This window comes from Sarcophilus harrisii, chromosome 3 (assembly GCF_902635505.1).
Source record: "Sarcophilus harrisii chromosome 3, mSarHar1.11, whole genome shotgun sequence".
In the NCBI taxonomy this organism is placed as follows: domain Eukaryota; kingdom Metazoa; phylum Chordata; class Mammalia; order Dasyuromorphia; family Dasyuridae; genus Sarcophilus; species Sarcophilus harrisii.
Window position 1 is genome coordinate 404,940,651 of NC_045428.1, and position 21,601 is coordinate 404,962,251.

The 21,601-nt window shown below is 33.2% G+C and overlaps 1 protein-coding gene across 2 annotated transcripts in view; it reads right to left on the reverse strand.

Annotated features, from left to right (window-relative positions):
• The window catches only part of CERS6 (ceramide synthase 6), a 281,416-nt gene that overhangs the window by 58,822 nt on the left and 200,993 nt on the right, over positions 1–21,601 (reverse strand). For both annotated transcript variants that reach the window (XM_031960517.1, XM_031960516.1), the window contains exons 6-7: positions 18,283–18,375; positions 537–665 (exon numbers count right to left, since the gene is read on the reverse strand). In XM_031960517.1, coding sequence (XP_031816377.1) covers positions 537–665; positions 18,283–18,375 — 222 coding nt within the window. The remainder of the gene's footprint in view (positions 1–536; positions 666–18,282; positions 18,376–21,601) is intronic.

Below are 21,601 nucleotides of genomic sequence, written 5' to 3' on the forward strand. Positions count from 1 at the left end.
TTTGCTGTTTGAGTATATATCATACTCTGGAAACTACAGGTTTATATCTAAATTATATACCACAACCATTATATAATCCTTTCCATGTATGGCACTCCCTTTAAAAACTGATAGAAAGGGACTGAAAAAGAAAAGCACTATTGGAAGCATTACAGTTGTTATAAGTAAAGGAAACAAAACCTTGTTGATTATGAGTAGGAAAATCATTAAAAAATTATGAATAGGAAATCATAATTATGATTTTCCCATTGCAATAACTTTTAATAGCAAGAATAGAATAGTCAAAAAAACCTTTCATTACACTTTTAATAAAGAATCCTAACATGATAAAATATTTATTATATAATGCTTTTCTTCACAAAATTACAGTTGCATTTGTTTAAATTGATAAGGAAATGTTCTGAAGTTTCAAAACAAGAACTACTTGTAATTACAATATTCTCCAAAATGCCAGCTTATCAGAACACAGAATAACTATGACTTGCCCTTTAAACTTACAGACTTTCTACTGTTAAAAGACAACCAAGAACTCTCACCTCCAGCAGGGCGTCAGCTGCATCATGGAGGCACATGACCAGAGTCCCCACTCTGGCCATATTGTTGACATATGAAAAGGTGATCAAGGAGATGGTTGCAAGATGATGCAGGAACATAATAACAAAGTCCTTTAGGAGAAAAAAAAAAAGCACATTAATATTAGGCCTGAGCTGAGCAATAGCATAGCATCCCATTCCCATAGTACTATATAATTCTGTGTTCAGTACAAGGTTTCACTTTAATATTCTTACATTTAATTAGTAATTAATAATAATTAATTATTCCTACATTTAATATTCCTGCAGTTTATACTTAAGAACCCAGGGTCTTCAATGCCCTAAGCAGAAAAAACTACAAACCCTGAGGGTATACAAAGTAATGAAGCAAAGGTTTTGAGAACATGCCTCAACTTTAACTTGATGAATCAAACTCTATGTAAATATTGGAAGTGAGACATCCCCAAAGTAATATGTCTTACTCATATTTGAAAAAAACTGTATAGATTAAATGGAAAAAAAAAATTGGATTTGGACTGGGAAAGCCTAGGTTTGAATCCAGATGTAATATCAATTGTTTGGTCTGAGGCTAATCAATTTTTATGGAATTTTGGTTGACTCATTCCTAAAAAGAGACTTCCTTTTAGCTTTAAAGATCTGTGACTTCTCTTGACTTTCCACATATTCTTTGTTGATTTCATTACAAATCTGTTTATTTTTGTAGACTTAGGAGTCATCTGCATAGATGATAAGGGAATCCAGGAGGATTCATGAAATTTTTACATGAGAAACAGCATAATTTTAGGAAGCCAATGGTACCATAGAAAGTCACTAGGCAGGAGATTAAATTCTAAATTGGGATTTGGCCATTGTGTGACCTTCCACAGATCATTTTACTTTGATCTCTTAGTTTTCTCATATGGAGAATAAGGAAGAATGGCTTTAAATGGTGGTACGGTTGCTAGGAGGAAAATAGGAGAGCTCTATTATGTTATGATTTTACGTACTAATGTGATTCATAACTTTGTAGATTCTACATTTTCTATGGAATCATTTTTCTTTCTTCCATAATAATGGGTTATAGTAATTTTCTTTCTTAAAATGACAAAAATAATTTTACAAACTGTGGATTTAGTCATTGGTGGTCACAGCAAAGAAAAGTACTGGAGCTTTAGATTATGCATTCAGTTTAAATTCTGCTACCAACATTTTCTCAAAATCACATAATTGGAACTAAATCAAATTACAATATTTTCTTTAATACTATCCGTTATTCATGCATAGTTAACTTGATGGTGTTTAACATAATGTTAGATACATGATAGACCCATATGAGTCACTTAGAAATCATGACATCATAAACAATCAGTAAATCAGTTTTTATTAAGTATCTGCTCTGTGCTAGGCATTGTCCATAGAGATACAAAAATGAGGCACTTCCTACCCTCAAGGAGCTCACATTCTATTAAGAAGATAAAGGATGTTCACAGACAAAATAAATATAGGATATATAGAAAATAAATACTCAGTGTCTGGAAGATCTTAAATGGAGAAGGGGATCAGAAAAGACTCCTTGAAAGAAATTATATTCAACTGAGATTTAAAGGGAATTAAGATTTATGAAGTTTCCTTGAGAAGTGAGGAAAGGGGACATTCCATCCAGGCATGGGTAGGTAATAGCTTTTACAAAGAAAGGCACAAAAGAAAGAATATTGTGGATAAGGAAAGTAAACAGGACAGTAGACCATAGAGTACATGAGAGGGGATAATATATAATCAGATTAAAAATATTTGCTAAAGCCTGATGGTGAGGAATTTCAGGTGCCAAATAGAAGAGTTTATAGTTTAGCTTAATTGCAATGGGGAACTATTAATGCATTCTGAGCAGAGGAGAAACAGGATCCAATCTATAGTTCTAGGAATTTCAACATGACTGCTGCTGAGGAGAGAATAGATGGGAGAGGAGAGAGATGGAATTCAGAGATACCAGGAAGAAGGCTGTTGCAACAGTCCCCATGACAGAAGATGAGCACCATGAATAGAGAGAAGGTGGAGGATCTAAGAGGCACTGAGGTGATAGAATGGCTAAGTAATGGCAATTAATCAGGTATGGGAATGTGTGAGATTTCAAGGACAAGGATGACTCGGGTTGCCTTGTATATCTCTCTCAGGATATTGCTAGGATTTAGGAAGAAAGGTAACAGATCCTGTTTTACGTGTGTGGAGTTTCAGATAACCTCACACATCAACATGCCATCTATGTCCAAAAGGAATTGAAAATCCAGCCATTGTGAGAGATGGAGAGAGTAATTGTGTCACTTGAAGACTAGAGCACAGATCAGGAGAGTAGTAAAAAAGCATCTCTTTTTAGAGCATACTACCTTGGAAGAACTTAAAATGTATATGTCCCTAGCAGTATCTCTGCAAACAGCTGCACAAAACTCCTGAAGCTTGGGACAGTATGCCCTCTCACCTTGGAAGCAGAACCCTACTTTAACAAAGAGTTTAAACTGGAACAAACTTTAACAAAGGGTTAAGACTGGAAAAATGTGCAACAAACAGAAAAAAAATTCTTACTACAATTATCGCCAGAAAAAAAAATGACAAAGTCAAAACTCCAATTTCCAAATTCACCAAGAAAAATACGAATTGGTCTTAAGCCATGGAAGAGCTCAAAGAGAATTTTGAAAACCAAGTAAGAAAGGTAGAAGAAAATTGGGAAGAAAAATGAGAGTGCTATCTAGGTGTCCCTAATTCCACTTTTAAGTCTTTTTTTCTTCAGGGAATTTTTGTACTGTTTTTCCATTTCAAAAGAAGCATAAAAAGATACACAGGAATGGGAAATCATAAGAGACTTAAGATTAAACTGTTCACATTTCTACATGGGAAGACAATACTAGTGACTAATAAAATCTTATTATTAGGGGAGTTGGGAATATATATAGATATAGGGCACAGATGTGAGTTGAATATGAAAGGATGACATCCAAAAAATAAAATTAAGGGGTGAGAAAGAATGTACTGGGAAAAAGGGAAAGGGAGAGGTAAAATATGCTATTATCATCTCACATAAAAGAGGCAAGGAAAGGATTTTACAGTGGAGGATAAGATGGAGGAGATGAGGGGAGAGAAGTAAGTGAATTTTATTCTCATCAGAGGGAATAATATACTAACTCAATTGGGTCTGGAAATCTAGATTCCCCTAAAGGAAAATAAGAGGGAAAGGGGAATAAAGAAGGAGAGAGGTGATAGTAAATAGGGCAGGTTGAGGGAGATAATAATCAGAAGTAAACACTTTTGAGGAGAGACAGGGTGAAAAAAGAGAAAGAATAGAAAAATGGGTGTGAGGAATACGATGCAGGGAAATACATTTAGCAATCATAAATGTAAAAAAAAATTGAAACACGTTTCTCTGATAAAAGCTTTATTTTTCAAACAAAGAGAACTGAATACAATTTACAAAAATAGGAGCCATTCCCCAGTTGATAAATGATAGAGAGACAGGAACAGTTTTCAGATGGAATAATCTAAGCTACATATAATTATATGAGAAAGTACATTAATTGGAGGAATGCAAATTGAAACAATTCTCAGGCACTATCTCATCTATTAGATTGGCTAATAGAACAGAAAAGGAGAATAGCAAATGTTGAAAGGAATATGGGATATTGATGTCTTTGTGTATTGATTCAACCATTCCTTAGAGCAATTTGGAACTATGTTCAAAGGGTTAAAACAAATTATGAATATTCTTTGACCTAGAAGTGCCACTAATAGGTCTGAACACAAAAGAAGAGAAAGAAGAAAAGTTAAAATGTCCTATATGTGCAAAAATATTTATAGTAGTCTTTTCTAGTAGCAGGTAAATTGGGAGGATGACTATCAATTGGGAAATGACAGAACAAATTGTGCTATATGATTGTGATAGAATATTATTGTACTATATGAAATAATGAACAGAATGCTCTCAGATGCCCTGTGTCCAAAGTAACAGCAATATTGTAAGATGACCAGCTGTGAATGACAAGATAACTATGAAGGATTTATGACAAAAAATGGTATCCATCCCCAAAGAACTGATGGTGACTGAACACAGATTGAAGCATACTTTTTTTAAACTTTATTTTTCTTGTGGACTGTTTTTGTCCTATGATTTCTTTCACAACATGAATATTATGGAAATATGTTTTGCACAACTATATATGTAAAACATATATTGAAATGGGAGAGGTAGGGAAGAAGGAAGGGAAAGAATTTGGAACTCAAAATTTTATAAACAAATGTTACAAATTGTTTCTTACCTGTATTTGAGGGGAAAATAAAATACTAAATAAATTTTTGGGGAAAAAAAGTCTGCTACAGAGGCTTTTATTTATATTTTTAAATGAATCTTTTGTGTTATGCCTATCTAAAGAACTATAGGATAAAGAAGGTAGTCTTGAATTCATTTATTTAGCACTATCTTTTCATTGGGAAGTTAATGACAATTCATTAGCATTACATTCTAGACTCCAAAATTCAGTGCTATGACCATTTCTACAACTGAAGTGGACTTGGCTAATGGACTGTCACAATAGCAATAGCTCCTTAAATAATCTCAAAAGGTATGGGAGAGGTAAGAGGAGAAGGGAGGGATGAGAGAGCTGTTTTAAATAGTCTCAAACAATCTTGTTTGCTCAAGCTTAACGTGTACATTTTAAAGTCCCATCAGCCTAGTAGCTAATCAAAATATTTCCCATAACTCCCATTGTTCAGTTGAGGATGCCTGCTTTTGGCTGCTTGAAAAATAATAAAAGAATTTATCCTGCTCTTTAATTTAGAATGAATAAATATAAATTGATTAAAACATTCACAGAGAATTAGAAATCATGTTGTAATTATGTTTCCTTGTGTATAGTTGATAAACATCAATAAACAATACAAAACTCAAGGCAATGGAGTTTTTATAAAAGCATTGTTTTCAGACATTTATACACATACTGCTGCTAAACATAAATCCATAAGACACTAGATTACAAGTGACTTTTGCATCTAAGTCCCCGGGCACTAAGGATTTTTTTTTTTTTTAACATTATTGTGGGATTCCAGGAGGGGTAGGCTCAAAGATCCATTTGGGCAGGAATTTTATTTTCATTTACCCAGATCTATCAATGTGAATGTGGGAAAACAAAACAAATAAAGTTACTGGAGTTTTAGAACATTAGGTTCCTTAAGGGCCAGTCAGACAATGAAGTATGTAAATGATTTTATGATTTTATATTTTACTTTTCCTAGTGACATGCAAAACAATTTTTTACATTTGTTTTTTAAAACTTTGAGGTTCAGATTCTCTCCCTTCTTCCCTTCTCACATCCCCCATAGAGAAGCCACATGTGAAATTATGCAAAATGTAAAAGTCATGTTGTGAAAGAAATCATATATTCCTCCTGTCACCCCCCCAAAAAAACCTCAAGAAAAATAAAGCAAAAGTAAAAGTAGTCTTCAATCTGTATTCAGACATAATCAGTTCTTTCTCTGGGTATGAATAGTATGAATGCCATTTTAAAAGAACTTGATCTTCTACATTTATATGCACTCAACTCCCAAATCCTTACCCCTCTCCCCTCCCATAGCTATTGTACACATTAGTTTGGTTAAAGGCTACATTTGATTGAAATTACAGACTTAAAGTCACAAATGGGAATGGGAAGATACAGTCTCTCCAGCCAAATGAGTGATTACCCCCTGTAATAATTAATGTGTACAAACATACAGGGTGTGTAACCACTGTACCATCTACTTCAAATATATCAACAATTCAGGAAGCAAAAAGGTCAACACAGATTAAAAAGACTCTAATCCATTTCCACAAAGCACACACATAAAATTTTGAAATCTTTGGAACCATCCAGAAACATGGGGTTTTTTCTAATTTTTAGTTGATTATTTTTTTTTCTTTCCTATCATAAAATGATTTGGTCATTTCTAAACACATTAAGTTACAGTGGTTTTGGAATGAAATACATTAGCTAATAACAATTGTAATTGAATTTACTATCAACCAGTGTTAATATCAATGACCAATATGTTTCTATGTTTCATGGACTTCAAAAATATAAATAAAAAATATAAAAAAAGACATAAGGGATGATAACATAAAGAACAGAAAGGCATTTATTTTATTTGTGAGCAATGGCATATAAAAGACAAAATAACATTTTTGAAGATTTTTGAGGATCTATTTGTTTATCCTTTTTTGTCCCTTCATAATTTTTCAATTGAATTAGACTTGATTTATTAATCCTTTTATTTTTTAGTCTACTTGATTCAATGTCAGTATTTAATAAATGTAAAATTAACATTTTAAAAAATGGAAGAGAGCAGGACTTTTAAAATTAGAAGAATTCCTCATCTACTATGATTTTTAGCTCTATTCTAGACTAACTGTAAGGAGATGAAATGATATAATTTTACACTTAAAAGGGACCTTACAGAAAATCTAGTTCAGAAGTACTTAAAGGTTTTTTGTGTCATGAACCCTTTTCAGAATAATGTTTTTCAATGCATAAAATAAAATACAGAGATCACAAAGGAAAACAAAAGAAAAAGGACATTGAAATGCATTTTCCAAAATATTTCAAATAAATTCATAAATGTTAGGTTAAGAACCTCCAATCTAGTCCAATCCTTCACAGAGGAGTAGGACAAATAGAGAACTTCATACGTAGGTCAAATTATTTCCCAGTAGTCACATAATTAGTTAGATTCAGGAAGCAAAAGGGTCACCATAAATTACCCCATTATATTAACTGTTCAATTGCTCACAAAACCTAATGGAATTGTGATTCATGATTGCCAGAAATAGGGCATACAGTTCTGGGGATGCCACTCAGGAAGCCAAAACATGAGCAACCTGGGGACCATCCAGAGAAAAGAAGCTGTAGTGAGTGAAAAGGGAAAAGAAAGCAAAGGTTTGAATTGGAATTCTTCAATGTGAGAGTCAGAAAGAAGATGATCAACATCTATAAAATTATGACATTTGGCATAAAATTCAATCCATTAAAGCTTTCTTCCTTGAAGTTTGATCATGGTGTTTTTTGGTGGGGAGGAGGTATAGGTAGAGGGAGTAGAAAAAGGAGCAGCAAGTCAATATAAAGCACTTTACAAGATGGGAATATTCCATTACTCCATTATATTTACGAATTCATCAATGTAAGTACTCCTTTTAAAGCAGATGCTTTTCATTTTAATCTTTGTTTGCCAAGGAAATAGGTGATGGTCATGTCTGTATGTTACAAGGGAGGATGCAGGCCTGGGGAAGAATAGGTAGAATTTCAAAGAGAAAGTCCTTAAAAGTTGGTGGGAATAGGATTTCAAAGTTCAAGTCTTCAGTCTCTACAATTGACAGAAATATGAATCCAATGGGAGTTGAAGAATGCTAATAGAGAAAAGCATTCTCCAAGTTAGGCAGCAGTTATAACATAAAAGTTTCTTTATTTCATGCAAAATGGAAGCCTTTGTGCTGGGTAATATGTCATCTGATAACCCTAAATCATATATGATCCAGTGCAAAAGGGGCATAGTGCCTTCTCTGACTTGGTTAATTCATTCCATAATGGCCATATTTGCCCAATCTCAGTGTCTTCCCCATGAAGAAAAAGAGAAACAAGGTCATGATATTTAAGTGAAACAGACCTACATTCTTATGAACAACTTGTAATCTTATATTATTGATTATATATAAGCATGTGCCTAAAAATCCATTTCATGCTGAGACAGTACAGTTTTAACCACTGGATGTTTGGAACCAACCAAAATGGAATGAGACAAATTTAAGTCAATCAACAATATACTAAAGGCAATATTAGCATATTTTTACTATTCAGGGCATTTTTTTACTTGATTTTCTTTTAAGAGACAGAACTGTTTAATTTTTAAGTGTCAACACAAATTACCCCACTAAATGAACTATTCCATTACTCCACAAACCTAATAGAGTCTTGATTCATAAACACTAGAAACAGAAATATATAGTTCTGGGGATACCCCTTAGGAAGTCCTAACATGAGCAATCTGGTGACTATCCAGAGAAAAGCAACTATGGTGACCAACAGGGGAAAAGGGAGCATGTGCCTAGTCATATATAATATCTATACTTGGGATGAACCCTGAATTTCCTGAACACCCCAGCACCTAACAAAATTCCCTGGAAACTGAAGTAATTTTAAAATCTTTGCTAAATGAAGTAGAATTTCAGTTTTTCCTTTTTGGTCACAAAATTATTCAATTTTCTGAGCTGGGTAGGATCTTAGTGCTTATTTGGTCCAAACTCATCATTTTATATTTGAAGAAAAGTGGTACAGAGACTTGCTAGTGATCACATAGGTGAAAACACCTGCATTTAAACCTAAGCCCCCTGACTCAATTTAGTTTATGCAACATCTAACTCCTTTATAAAACTTCTAAATATCCTATAAGGAAGAATTATTTTTACTTTTACAATGACAGTTATCTTTATGTATACAATATTTATATTTTGTTAGACATAATATTACTTTACAGCTCTTGAGAACATATATAGCTGAAATAAAAATTCACTGTATTAAAATTTATCTAATTTTTCTCCTATGTAACAGTACCATTTCAGGATTAAGATATAAATTTTTCCACTATGAACTGTTTGCTTAGTATTTAATTTTTAATAGATTTTAGTGCAATAGAAAATAACACTACAAAACTAGTTTTAGTTGGATAAAAACTATTTTCAAGAGTTGTCAACTCTTTTTATACCATCAATTAATCAATCAGTATTTATTAAGTAGCTTTTATGTGCCGGGAATGAGATACAAAGACAGAAATTATAGAATCTTTATCTTTCAGGGCTTTTCTTTTTTCAGGTAAGACAAAAGGTATGGATGCATACATAAAATAAATAGAAGATATATATATATATATATATGTATATATATATATATATATATATTTTAAATTGAGGGAAGAGAGGAAGTCACTGGCTGTTTCAGGGATTATTAAAGGCTTCAATGTAGAAGGAGGTACTTCAGTTGAATTTTAAAGGAAATTAGAGAGAGGTTCTACTAGAAGAGGCAGAGGTGAGAATGGCTGAGTACATTCTAGGTATGAAAAGCAATTTGTAGAAAGGAACAGGAAAAAGGAGGAACCTAAGGAGGCCATTTTGGCAGAACCTAAAGAATGTCAGAGGGAGAATATATGACAAGGCTGGAAAGATTGACCAAAACCATTTGTAAAGGACTTTAAATCCCAAATAGAATAATATGTATTTAATCCTTGGAGTAATTAGTAGTCACTGATGCTTAATGAAAATACAAATTGAGAATAAAGAACATTAATATTGAGAATACTAATTATTATTACTGAAAATACCTAATTGTTAGAGCATAGGGATTCTTCTATTAGGCAACTGCCCTGGGTCTTCCTTCATTCAACAATCCACAAAATGTATTTTGCTTTCAAATAATATTAACTGGTTCCTTATTTACCTAGGAGTGCAGTGGATAGAATGGTGGACCGGAAGTCAGGAACACCTGCATTTAAATTTGGCCTTTGACATGTACTGATCTTGTGACTCAACTATAAAATATATAAAATAGAAGTAATAATAGCACCTTCAAATATTTAATATATATTTGTTCCTTTTCCTTCCCCTATTCATTTAATACTGTTCATAGTTGTCCTTCATATTTCTGTGTCATTCTGTAATACAGGCTCCGAAAATTTAGGGAAAGACTTTTGTAGATTGTTTTTATAGCACCTAGCATGATGCTGTCATGTTTATGTAAGTATTTAATAGTTTTAATAATTGTGATACAAGTGGCTTTATTTGCACTTATGATAATAGCACTTAGCATTCTAGGGCATGATCAGCAATTACTATCAAGGAACAACAACATAGCAAATAAAAGATTTCTGCCACTTCTGATGACAAAGATAGCTATTATAAATCTGCCTAGATACTCAGTTACTCTGCAGCACCAGACAAAGCCTTCCAGTTGAAACCACAAGGGAAATTTGACAGAAGTCAGAATCTAATTAGAGATGGTCCAAGACACAGTCATCATTGTCTGGACTCCTGCTAGAAAAAAAAAAGCTGAAGGATTTTACTTGACAATATCCAGTCAAAATCTTAGTTTTACAGTTCAATTAGAAGCAAAATCAATTATCCAGCAAAGTACCACCCAACTCCACACCATCAACTCACATCTTTTTTTTTTCCAAGACAAAAGAGTGTCTTTCACACTTTTCAAATCATTACTTGCCCTAATGAAATTATAGTTTCTGAAAGCTAATAGTGCTTACTTTTATAAGGATTCTCCCAGACATAAAGTGAAATTAATTTTGAACTGAAACTTTTGTCATATTCTGAGTCATGAAAATGAAAATAATAAAGACACGTTCCCTTTTCTCATTATCAATCATGGTACTCATCTAACCCCTGATATAGAGGCATAGTTTAGCAGGTGAATCTCTTACTTTATACACATTTAGTTTGTCCCAATTCTAGGGAACACAGTTTTAAAGGGATAAGGCTACAATGCTAGTATTAATCAACAGTTTAATGGACAGTTTGGTCCTGTTGGCTAAAAATAATAAAAATGCTAGCTATGTTGGCTTACAAGTCACAGAACTGTATCCCCCCAAAATATGTTTTTGCTTCTGTACTTCATATTTTTAATCCATGGAGTTATAGCATAATAGAATATCAGAGGGAGACAAGGAAACAGACTCAGAGTGAGAAGCTAACTGATGCCTTCCTTAGGCATATTAACAGTTGCTGCCTTCCTATTCCCATGGCTCAAATGTCTAGTCTTCTTTGTTGCAGCAACACTTATATGTCACCTATTTAAACTTCAATTATCTTCTTGATGCTCTTTTTGCTTATTCCCATCATAAGAATTACAAGATTAAAGGACCGAGTATCTAATGAAATTATTTCTTGTTACATATGGGAGAGGTGATGAAACTAACTCTTAACTCCTTTGCTTTCCTAAGGAGAACCTGTGGGTCATTCTTTCATTTATGAATTACTTACTATTGTCTTTTGATTCTGCTTTTCATAATGATATCAATGTAGATCTAGTTTTAGTTTTTCCAAAAGTGTTGCAATGTATTTGTCACTGGACAAAGATTTTTGGCTAGGAGTATTCATACTTAAATTAATTCTTTTAAATTTTAGAATGGTTTCCTATTTCCTTTTCCAGCTCATTTTCATAGATGAGAACCTTGAGACAAACAGAGTTTAGTAACTTATCCAAGGTCACACATTAAATAACTGTCTGAAGCCATATTTTAATTTAAGAAGATGACTCTCCCTGATTCTGAGACCAACACTCTAACCACTGAGCCACCTAGTTACCTGAAATAAATTTTTATGTGATTATTAATAGTGTGATTCTTAGCATTCTTCTTCTCTAACCGATTTTTAGCACTCCATCACTATCACGATATAAGGGAGCCGCACAAGACTGAGAACAATTTTCAATTGTTATTTTTTTCTTTATCTCATAGTTGCTATGGCTAAGAAATAAATCTTCCGATGGCATACCAATTTTTGCCAGAATGCTCCATAATAGCTTTGTTGATTCTCAGACATCATAATCAGCACATCATTGAGAGCAAATTCAAAGCCTTTTTACATACTAGAGTCTCTACATTAGCATCATAACTTTTAAGAAATTAAGGTCACCTCCATACCTTTTTATGAAAAAGGCATAGAATTTGTACTTTTTAGAGTCCTTTTGGTTCACACCAACTTGGTGGGGGGAGTGGATAGAATATTGGGTCTAAAGTCAGGAATACCTAAGTTTAAATCTGACCTCAGACATTTACTAACTGTATTCCTGGGCAAGTCATGTAAAGTCTTTCCTACTCAATTTCTTCATCTGTAAAATGGGGATAATAGTAACACTTACCTTTCATGGTTGTTGTGAAGGTCAAATGAGATAATAACTATTAAGTGCTTAATATGTAGTAAACACATGTAGAGGTTTAGTTATTTTTATCACTATTGATTCAAGCAAGATCACATTATATGAAATTGGAATAACCTCATTCATTTAAGTCAACAAATTCAATGAAAGTTTAAACTCAGATTTCCATTTATGATTCCCTTAAAAAATAACAATATAGAAATAAATAAAATCAAGAAATACTTTTTGGGTCCATGTTTGTCTGTATACTTCTTTCTTAAAACAACAGAGAAAATGTGGATTCTAGCTAGAGAAATGAATATTTATGACAGCCAAGGTCATCATATATATTGAACATTAAGAAAATTATAATTAAGCAACTGTTTCCTTCTTTTTTTATCTCCTTCACTCTCATATACCTACATCCAGGAAGCCATCTGAGCCTGAGTTTGCACTCTTGGGTCTGACCTGTACCTGAAGATTTAAATTGGACAGTTCTAAACACATTCTAAGAGCCTATTTTTCTAGGAATTCATTTCTTGCCTCATCAGATACTTTGAGTATTCCAGGAATCTCCTAAGGAAATTGGGAAACTGTCACTTTAAATCAATCAAATATACAATAAAACCTCTTTAGGGATCTTGGAACCTCTGAGTCATTTGAAGTAAATATCAACAAGCTTATAAGTAATTGATATCCAGGAGAACAGGTCTTCCTCCAGTGCTTTAGCCAATAGAAACTGGCTCAATGAGAAATGAAGAGACATCCACAGCCTACCAGTGCCATCTTTCTCAGAATGAAAAACAGTAAACAACTCTTGGGATTACTTTCAACAAGCTACATTTCTCAGAAGTTTGTGCACTGGTGAGTTATCTCCTCATAAGGACACTTATATGGTAGTATTTTGGCATCATATCCAATCTTTTATTGTACATTTAAACTATTGGTTAAGCTAGCCTTTTGAACAAAACTCTATAAAATTCTCCAATAAACACAAGTCTCTTACTGAAAATTTTTTTTTATCATTTATCATCATGGAAACATTTAAGTTCTAAACTCTACTGGTATCCTCTTCATAGGTATAAACATAATAAAAGAATAGTTTCTTTCTCCATATTTATTTTCATAAGAAATAGTGAGAGGTAGAAGAATAAGATATGAATCAGTCACAGCTTGGTGTAATGGATAGAGAGCTAAGAGGACTGGCGTTCATATCTTGACTCTGACCCATACTGACTGTGTGACCCTTAACAAATCTCTGAATTTAAGTATATTAAAGATGAAAATAATAATGCCTACCTCACAGGCATGTTATGAAAGTTAAAAAAAAGATGTAAAGTGCTTTGTAAGCATTAAACTTTTATACTAATATTAGCAATTTTTTATTATTACCAGAGTTTGAATTCTACGTCTCAGCAAGAACCTGAGAAAGGTAAAATACTATAACAACCATGAAGCAGGAAGATGATAAAGCCACCATATGCTTTGTAACTGTGGTCAGTTATCTGTATTTACTGCTTGTTTTGAAAATAGTGCTAATGTTATAGCCACATCCTTTTTCCATGTAGATCAGGAGAATTAACCTAATGACTTCATTTTGAAAAAAATATATAACAATGGAGAATTAGGGAACTTTTTGGCTATTCCATTCTCCTGAAGACAACCTAAAGGTAATTTAAAGAAATGTTTTTCCTTTCTTCTCACAGAGGTCAAAGAAATCAGGAAGACAAAACTTAATGAAATAAATGTACTTTCTAAGACCCACTAGTGTAAAGTTCATCAGTCCAGGAAAGAAAGACATGTAGGTTGCATCAGAAGAAGCAAAGGAAGGTTGCAAATGGTAGAACTAGAACTTAAAAATAAAAAATATCACTATTCCATTATACTATTTAGCCACAGATGACACATCAAGCTTTAAAGAAAGGGCTGGTCTACCTTAACCATCATATTTCTGCCCTTCCTATAATGAGGAATGAAATCCTAGAAAAATTTCTCGTGAGATTTAGTGTTTCTCCTGGGTTAAAACAAAACAAAACAAACAAACAAAAAAAATACAAATTGACTTTACCGGCTGAGCCCTGGAACTCTGCCACAGCAATTTGCTATGAAGTACTCTGAAAATATCCAGAATTCACTGGCCGTGTGCCCAGGCCTTCTAGCCAAACAGCAGTTTAGTTAAAAGGGTGCAAGGTTTAGACACAAGCAAGCTGTTTAGAGCGCCAACATTGTTATGCTCATTAGCGCCTCTTTTGAAAACTTGGAGGTACAGAAGATGTTTTCATTGTGAACAGGTGTGAGAGGATACATAATTTTTTTTAAAAGTATGTCTTGAAAATAGAAAAAATGATAAGCATATATCTCTACCAGTGTTTTTGAAAAGAAATTTTGATCTTATTAAAAAAAAAAAACTCAAAAGATTTTAGACACCATTGTCCTATTTATTGGATGATTCAAATTAGAATCTTCAAACAAAATGGCTCCACATTGGCTAACCACTTCTCTCTGGGAAGATTAATGGTGTTTCTCATTTTTCTACATTAAAGCACCAAGGTAAAGAGGAAAACAGGTAGACTATGCCATGGTACATGCTAATGTGAAAAAAAAAAGTTGGTCCTTCATTTATAGAGTTTGGCTTTAATATGGGAACATTGATGTTTAAAGACAACAAAGCAAAAATAGAGGGGAAAATACCTCCAGAAGTACAAGATTTTGTGAAAGTAAAGCAAATTAGGATCCTAAATCAAAGCTCTAGAAAGTGATATCCAAGTATCTGTTGATGATTACATTTAAGAAATAAATATATTCTAATAGTCTGAGTTGTACATGCAGAAAAAAAATGTTTGTGGATTATTGGTATTTGTTTGAAATCTGCCAGTCTAGTTCATGACCATTTTAAGGAGAGCTAAAGAAATATTGTGATTATCCTTTTATTAACTTCCCTATCAATAGGCTTTCAGAGGTCAGTTTCTATGTCACATCGTCAATGAGTATCTTCAAACAACTTGTTTTCATAATTAGGAAAGAGGTTGTTATCTTGCTTTTTAGAAGGTTTGGTCAGAGGTTCAAATATGGGAGCTGAGAAGGGTTTCTGGCAGTAAAAACACTATACATCTTTTGATTGCTTGAAAAGCAGTTCATTTGGTCACTGGAACAATGAGTAAGGATTCAGTGAGGAATGGATACACCCCCAGAAACATGCAGGAGAAGAGTTGTTATAGCTCAATAATGAAAACGGTCAAAATAAAAGCTCATGGTGATTAAAAGCTATGAAGGATAATGAGCAGGTCTGGTAGTGGTAGAAATCCTATATTCATAAAAGAAACAGCAATAAGCCAGATGAGTCAGGGACATATATTTGGGCTTACTAATAATGAAAGGAGAATATGACAAAAATCTTCATCCAACTAGTCTTCACCTGAAACTAGCCCACTGACGTTTTGACCATACACACACACACACACACACACACTCAATTTCTAGTTCATTAGCAATGACCTTTCCAAAGCACAGTGGCGACTCTGCAAACATTATATTTTTATCCTTCTTTATGAATATTTCCTGTGTTCATGGTTGTTCCTTCAAATTAATCACTTGTAGTTTCTTATTAGCATCATGGATCTGTCTCATAAAGATTTTAAGAATGACCTCAAAATATTAAAGCCTCTCAAATTCTAAATCCAGAGCTTTATGAAAGTATGGAGGTAATCCTGGATTCCTACTCCATGTCAGAATTTTAGAAGCCTTTAGCAGTTCCTAACAAGCTGGTAGTGCTTGGAGTATGGGCCTGGCAATAGACTGCATTTGTTTTTGTTTTTGTTTTTTTTCTTTTTCTTTTTCTTTTTTTTTCAAACTGCATTTGTTATCTGGGAAGGAGTCTAGCCAAATGATTCCATAGGCTTCTCATACATAGAAGATCACCCATTGGGTGATTTTTTAAAAAGTCCTACTACTAAGGAAGGTAAGGGATTACAATTAGCATTGATGAAGGTACTATTGACACTGACAAAAGTCTAAGTCTTCTCTGGTATTAAAGAAGAATATTTAGAACTGCTGGCACAGGAAGAAAAAAAATGAAATATGTATTAAAAAAAAGCACAGCTGTGTCAGGGGCTGGCCATTTTTTCCCACACCAGCATTCTCATAGCCGTGGCTTGATTTCTTTTGTCCAAGAATAGTTATTAATATTTTAATGCCATTTCTAGGCTTTTGGTGGTTTTTTCCCCATCCATCTCTGCTCCTAATTGGATGAGGAACTATAAAGGCTTCAAGAAGGGAACCATAAAAGAGCTGCCACTTCCAATGGTGAGCTTGAAATGAAGATATGTAAAGTTTTCTCAATACCTACCACAATAGGTGGTTATCACCCAACTGGTGATCCAGAAGTCAGAATTCCAGTCTAATCTCAACACTATGGCTTTTGGAAAGAGCTTAACTTCTTGTCCTGTATACAAAATGTTCTGCCTTCCCAATTGTAATGTCAGAATATGTCCTAAATATCACTAAGAAGCCAGTTCCTAACCTAAAAGACATTTCTGCTATTCAGGAAACAACAGAACCATCTTTCTTTAAAATGGGTGTTCTGTGGTAGATAGGTAGTGCAGGGGATAGAACACTTACCCTAACTTCAGAGGACTTTGAATTCAAATCTGACCTCAGACACTTGAAATTTAGTAGCTGTGTGACCCTGAGCAAATCACTTAATCCCGACTGTCTTGTGAAAAAAAAAAAAAGGGGGGGGTGGGGTGAACCTCTCTGATGAAGTATATGGATCTTTTCTCATGATAATCTTTTTTTAATAATTGAAGGAAATTGAAGGAAATAACTGAAGGAAAAAAATTGAAGGAATTTAAATTTCAGTTAGAGGTTAATGAAAATCATGATTTTTTTCTTCCATCCCAGTTCACAAACCTATTGAAATCTATCCATGGATACTTTGGGGTTAAAATCTTCTGTCTGAAAGGATTTAGGAGGTGTAATTCAGTAAACTCTGAAGCATTCTCATGAATCATATTATCTCAGGGATCCTGGAAATCTGCATTTATTATCTCTTGCCACTGACATAGTCTTACTTATATCAGTCATGTTTCTTACCCTTCAAATCATAAAATAGGGAAACATAGTACTGATATAGGCCAATCTGACTCCAAGTTTTATCTTCTTCATAAAGTTGGGAAACTGTCCACATATATAGTGGTGGCTAAATGGCACAGTAGATAGAAGGACTGGAGTCAGGAATATCTGAGTTCCAATTCAGTCTCAGACATAATAGCTGTATGATCTTAGGCAAGGTAGTTAAATACTGCCTGCCTCAGTTTTCCCATATGTAAAACATAATAAAATAATTCCCATAATAAAAACACCTCCCAAGGTTGTGTGAAAATCAAATGAGATATCTGTATAATGTTTAGCACAATATAGTAAGTGCTTAATAAATAGTTTGTTTCCTTTCCCTTTTCCCACCCACCAGAGCAAGAAAATCAGATAAATGGGAATTACTAGTATCAGGATTCATTATTATCTATTTTCATAGAGATAAAGGCATTTAGTTAGAGAAGAAAAACTCATTTTGGAAATAGATTGCCACTCTGATTAAACAATAATGAATGTTACAAACAAGAATTAATATAAAGCTGGTACTTTATAGAAAGAGAATCATAACAACAAAAAGATATTAGGACATCATTTTTTACAATCCATAATGAGATGTCTGAGTTTCAAACCTACTCATGCTACATTCTGCTTATGTCTATACACAGCAATTGCCAAATGACAAAGAAAATACATGGTGACAGCCTCTTCTGATTCATGTCACAATGTTTTCTTACCTTTCTTTTGATGTCAGTGAACTGAGAAAACATTAAGGACCAATAGAATGACAATTCCAGGATATAGTAGTAATGAAGATCAGGTGTCAGTGGCTGGAGAGTGAGAGATGAAAGAAAAGATTTATCAATTAATATAGAATCTATTTTATTTTGTAAACATTTTAAATATATTTTAGATAAGCTATACAAACATTTTCAGCTTGGACAAATGGGCTTAATATTTCATTCTTTATAAAGGCAATGATATTTTCTTTTTTTCTTAAATTTTTTAAAGTTTTTTATTTTCATGATATATGCACAGATAATTTTTCAACGCTGACTCTTGCATAGCTTTGTGTTTCAGATTTTCTCTTCATTTCCCCCACCTCCTCCCCAAGATGACAAGTAATCCAACATATGTTAAACTTGCTAAAATATATGTTAAATCCAATATGTATAAATATATTTATACAATTCTCTTGCTGCACAAGAAAAATCAGATCAAAAAGAAAGTAAATGAGTAAGAAAACAAAAATCAAAATTCAAGCAAACAATAACAAAAAGAGTGAGAATGTTATGTTGTGACCCACATTCAGTTCCTACAGTCCTCTCTCTCAGTGTAGATGGCTCTCTTCATCACAAGATCACTGGAACTTATCCATCAGTCATCTCATTGTTGGAAAGAGTCATGTTCATCAGCATTGATCGTCATATAATATTGTTATTGCTGTGTACAATGATCTCCTGGTTCTGCTCATTTCACTTAGCGTCAGTTCATGTAAGTCTCTCCAGGCTTCTCTGAAATCATCCTTCTGATCATTTCTTACAGAACAATAATATTCCATAACATTCATATACCATAATTTATTTAGCCATTCTCCAATTGATGGGCATCCATTCAGTTTCCAATTCCTTGCCACACAAAGAGGGCTGCCACAAATATTTTTGCACATGTGTGTCCCTTTTCCTCCTTTAGGATCTCTTTGGGATATAATCCCAGAAGAAACACTGCTAGACCAAAGGGTATGCACAGTTTGATAATTTTTTGAGCATAGCATGAAATTGCTCTCCAGTATGGCTGAATCCGTTCACAATTCCACCAATAGTGTGTTAGTGTCCTAGTTTTCCCACATCTCTTCCAACATTCATCATTATCTTTTCCTGTCATCTTAGCCAATCTGAGAGGTGTGTACTGGTATCTCAGAGTTGTCTTAATTTTCATTTCTCTGATCAATAGTGATTTAGAGCACCTTCTCATATGATTAGAAATGGTTTTAATTTCTTCATCTGAAAATTGTTTGTTCATATTCTTTGACCATTATCAATTGGAGAATACCTTGAATTCTTATAAAGTTGAATCAATTTTCTATATATTTTAGAAGTGAAGCCTTTATCAGAACCCTTAAATGCAAAAATGATTTTTTAGTTTATTGCTTCTCTTCTAATTTTGTCTGCATTTGTTTGTACAAAAATTTTTTTAACTTAATATAATTAAAATTATCTGTCTGATGTTGAATTATGAGTTCCAGTTCTTTTTTGGATAAAATTCCTTCCTTCTTCACAGATCTGAGAGGTAAACTATCCTATATTCTTATAATTTGCTTATAATATCTCTCTTTATGTCTAGATCATGAACTCATTTCAACCTTATTTTGGAATATGGTGTTAGGTATGGGTCAAGCTCTAATTTCTTCCATACAAGTTTCTAATTTTCCCAGTAGTTTTTGTCAAATAGTGAATTTTTATCCCAAAAGCTGGGGCCTTTGGGTTTGTCAAATACTAGATTGTTATAGTTATTGACTATTTTGTCCTGTGATCCTAACCTATTCTACTGATTGACTATTCTATTTCTTAGCCAGTACCAAATGGTTTGATGATCGCTGCTTTATAATATATAGTTTGTGGTCTGGCACAGCTAGGCCACCTTCATTAGCATTTTTTTTCCATTGATTCCCCTGAAATTCTTGATCTTTTGTTTATCCAGATGAATTTAGTTATCATTTTTTCTAGATGTATAAAATAATTTATTGGGAGTTTGATTGGCATGGAACTAAATAAGCAGATTAATTTAGATAGTAGTGTCATTTTTATTATATTCGCTCAGCCTACCCATGAGCACTTGATATTTTCCCAACTGATTAGATCTGACTTTATTTGTGTGGAAAGTGTTTTGTAGTTGTGTTCTTAAAGTTCCTGACTTTCCCTTGGCAGATAGATTCCCAAATATTTTACACTATTGACAGTTACTTTGAAAGGAATTTCTTTTTGTATCTCTTGCTGCTGGATTTTGTTGGTAATATATAAAAATGATGATGATTTATGTGGATTTATTTTGTACCTTTTAACTTTGCTAAAGTTGGGAATTGTTTCTAGTAGTTTTTTAGTTGATTCTCTAAGGTTTTCTAAGTATATCATTTGCAAAGAGTAACAAATTTGGTTTCCTCATGATCTATTCTAATTTCTTTAATCTCTTTTTTCTTCTCTTATTGCCAAAGCTAACATTTCTAATACGACACTGAATAATAATGGTGATAGTGGGCAGCTATGTTTCACTCCTGATCATACTGGAAATGGTTCTAGTTTGTCCCCATTACCTATGATGCTTGCTGATGGTTTTAAATAAATGCTACTGATCATTTTAAGAAAAACTCCGTTTATTCCTATACTTTCTAGTGTTTTTAACAGGAATAGGTATTGGATTTTATCAAATGCTTTTTGTCCATCTATTGAGATAATCATATGATTTCTGTTACTTTGGTTATTAATATAGTTGATTATGCTAATAGTTTTCCTAATATTGAACCAGCCCTGCATTGTTGGTATAAATCCTACTTGGTCATAGTGTATTATCCTGGAGATAACTTGCTGTATAATCTCTTTGATAATATTTTATTTAAGATTTTTGCATCAATACTCATTAGGGAAATTGGTCTATAATTTTCTTTCTCTGTTTTCACCCTACCTAGTTTAGCTAATAGCACCACATCTGTGTCATAAAAGGAATTTGATAGGACTTCTTCTTTCCCTATTTTTTCAAATAGCTTCTATAGTATTGGAATTAATTGTTCTTTGAATGTTTGGTAGAATTTACATGTAAATCTATCTGGCCTTGGAGATTTTTTCTTAGGGAGTTGATTAATAGCTTGTCCTATTTCTTTTTCTAAAATGGGATAATTTATTTCCTCTTCTGTTAACCTGGGTAATCTATATTTTTGTAGATATTCCTCCATTTCATTTAGATTATCAAATTTATTGGCATATAGTTGGGCAAAATAACTCCTAATTATTGCTCTAATTTCCTCTTCACTGGTGGAAAGTTCTCCCTTTTCATTTTTGAGAC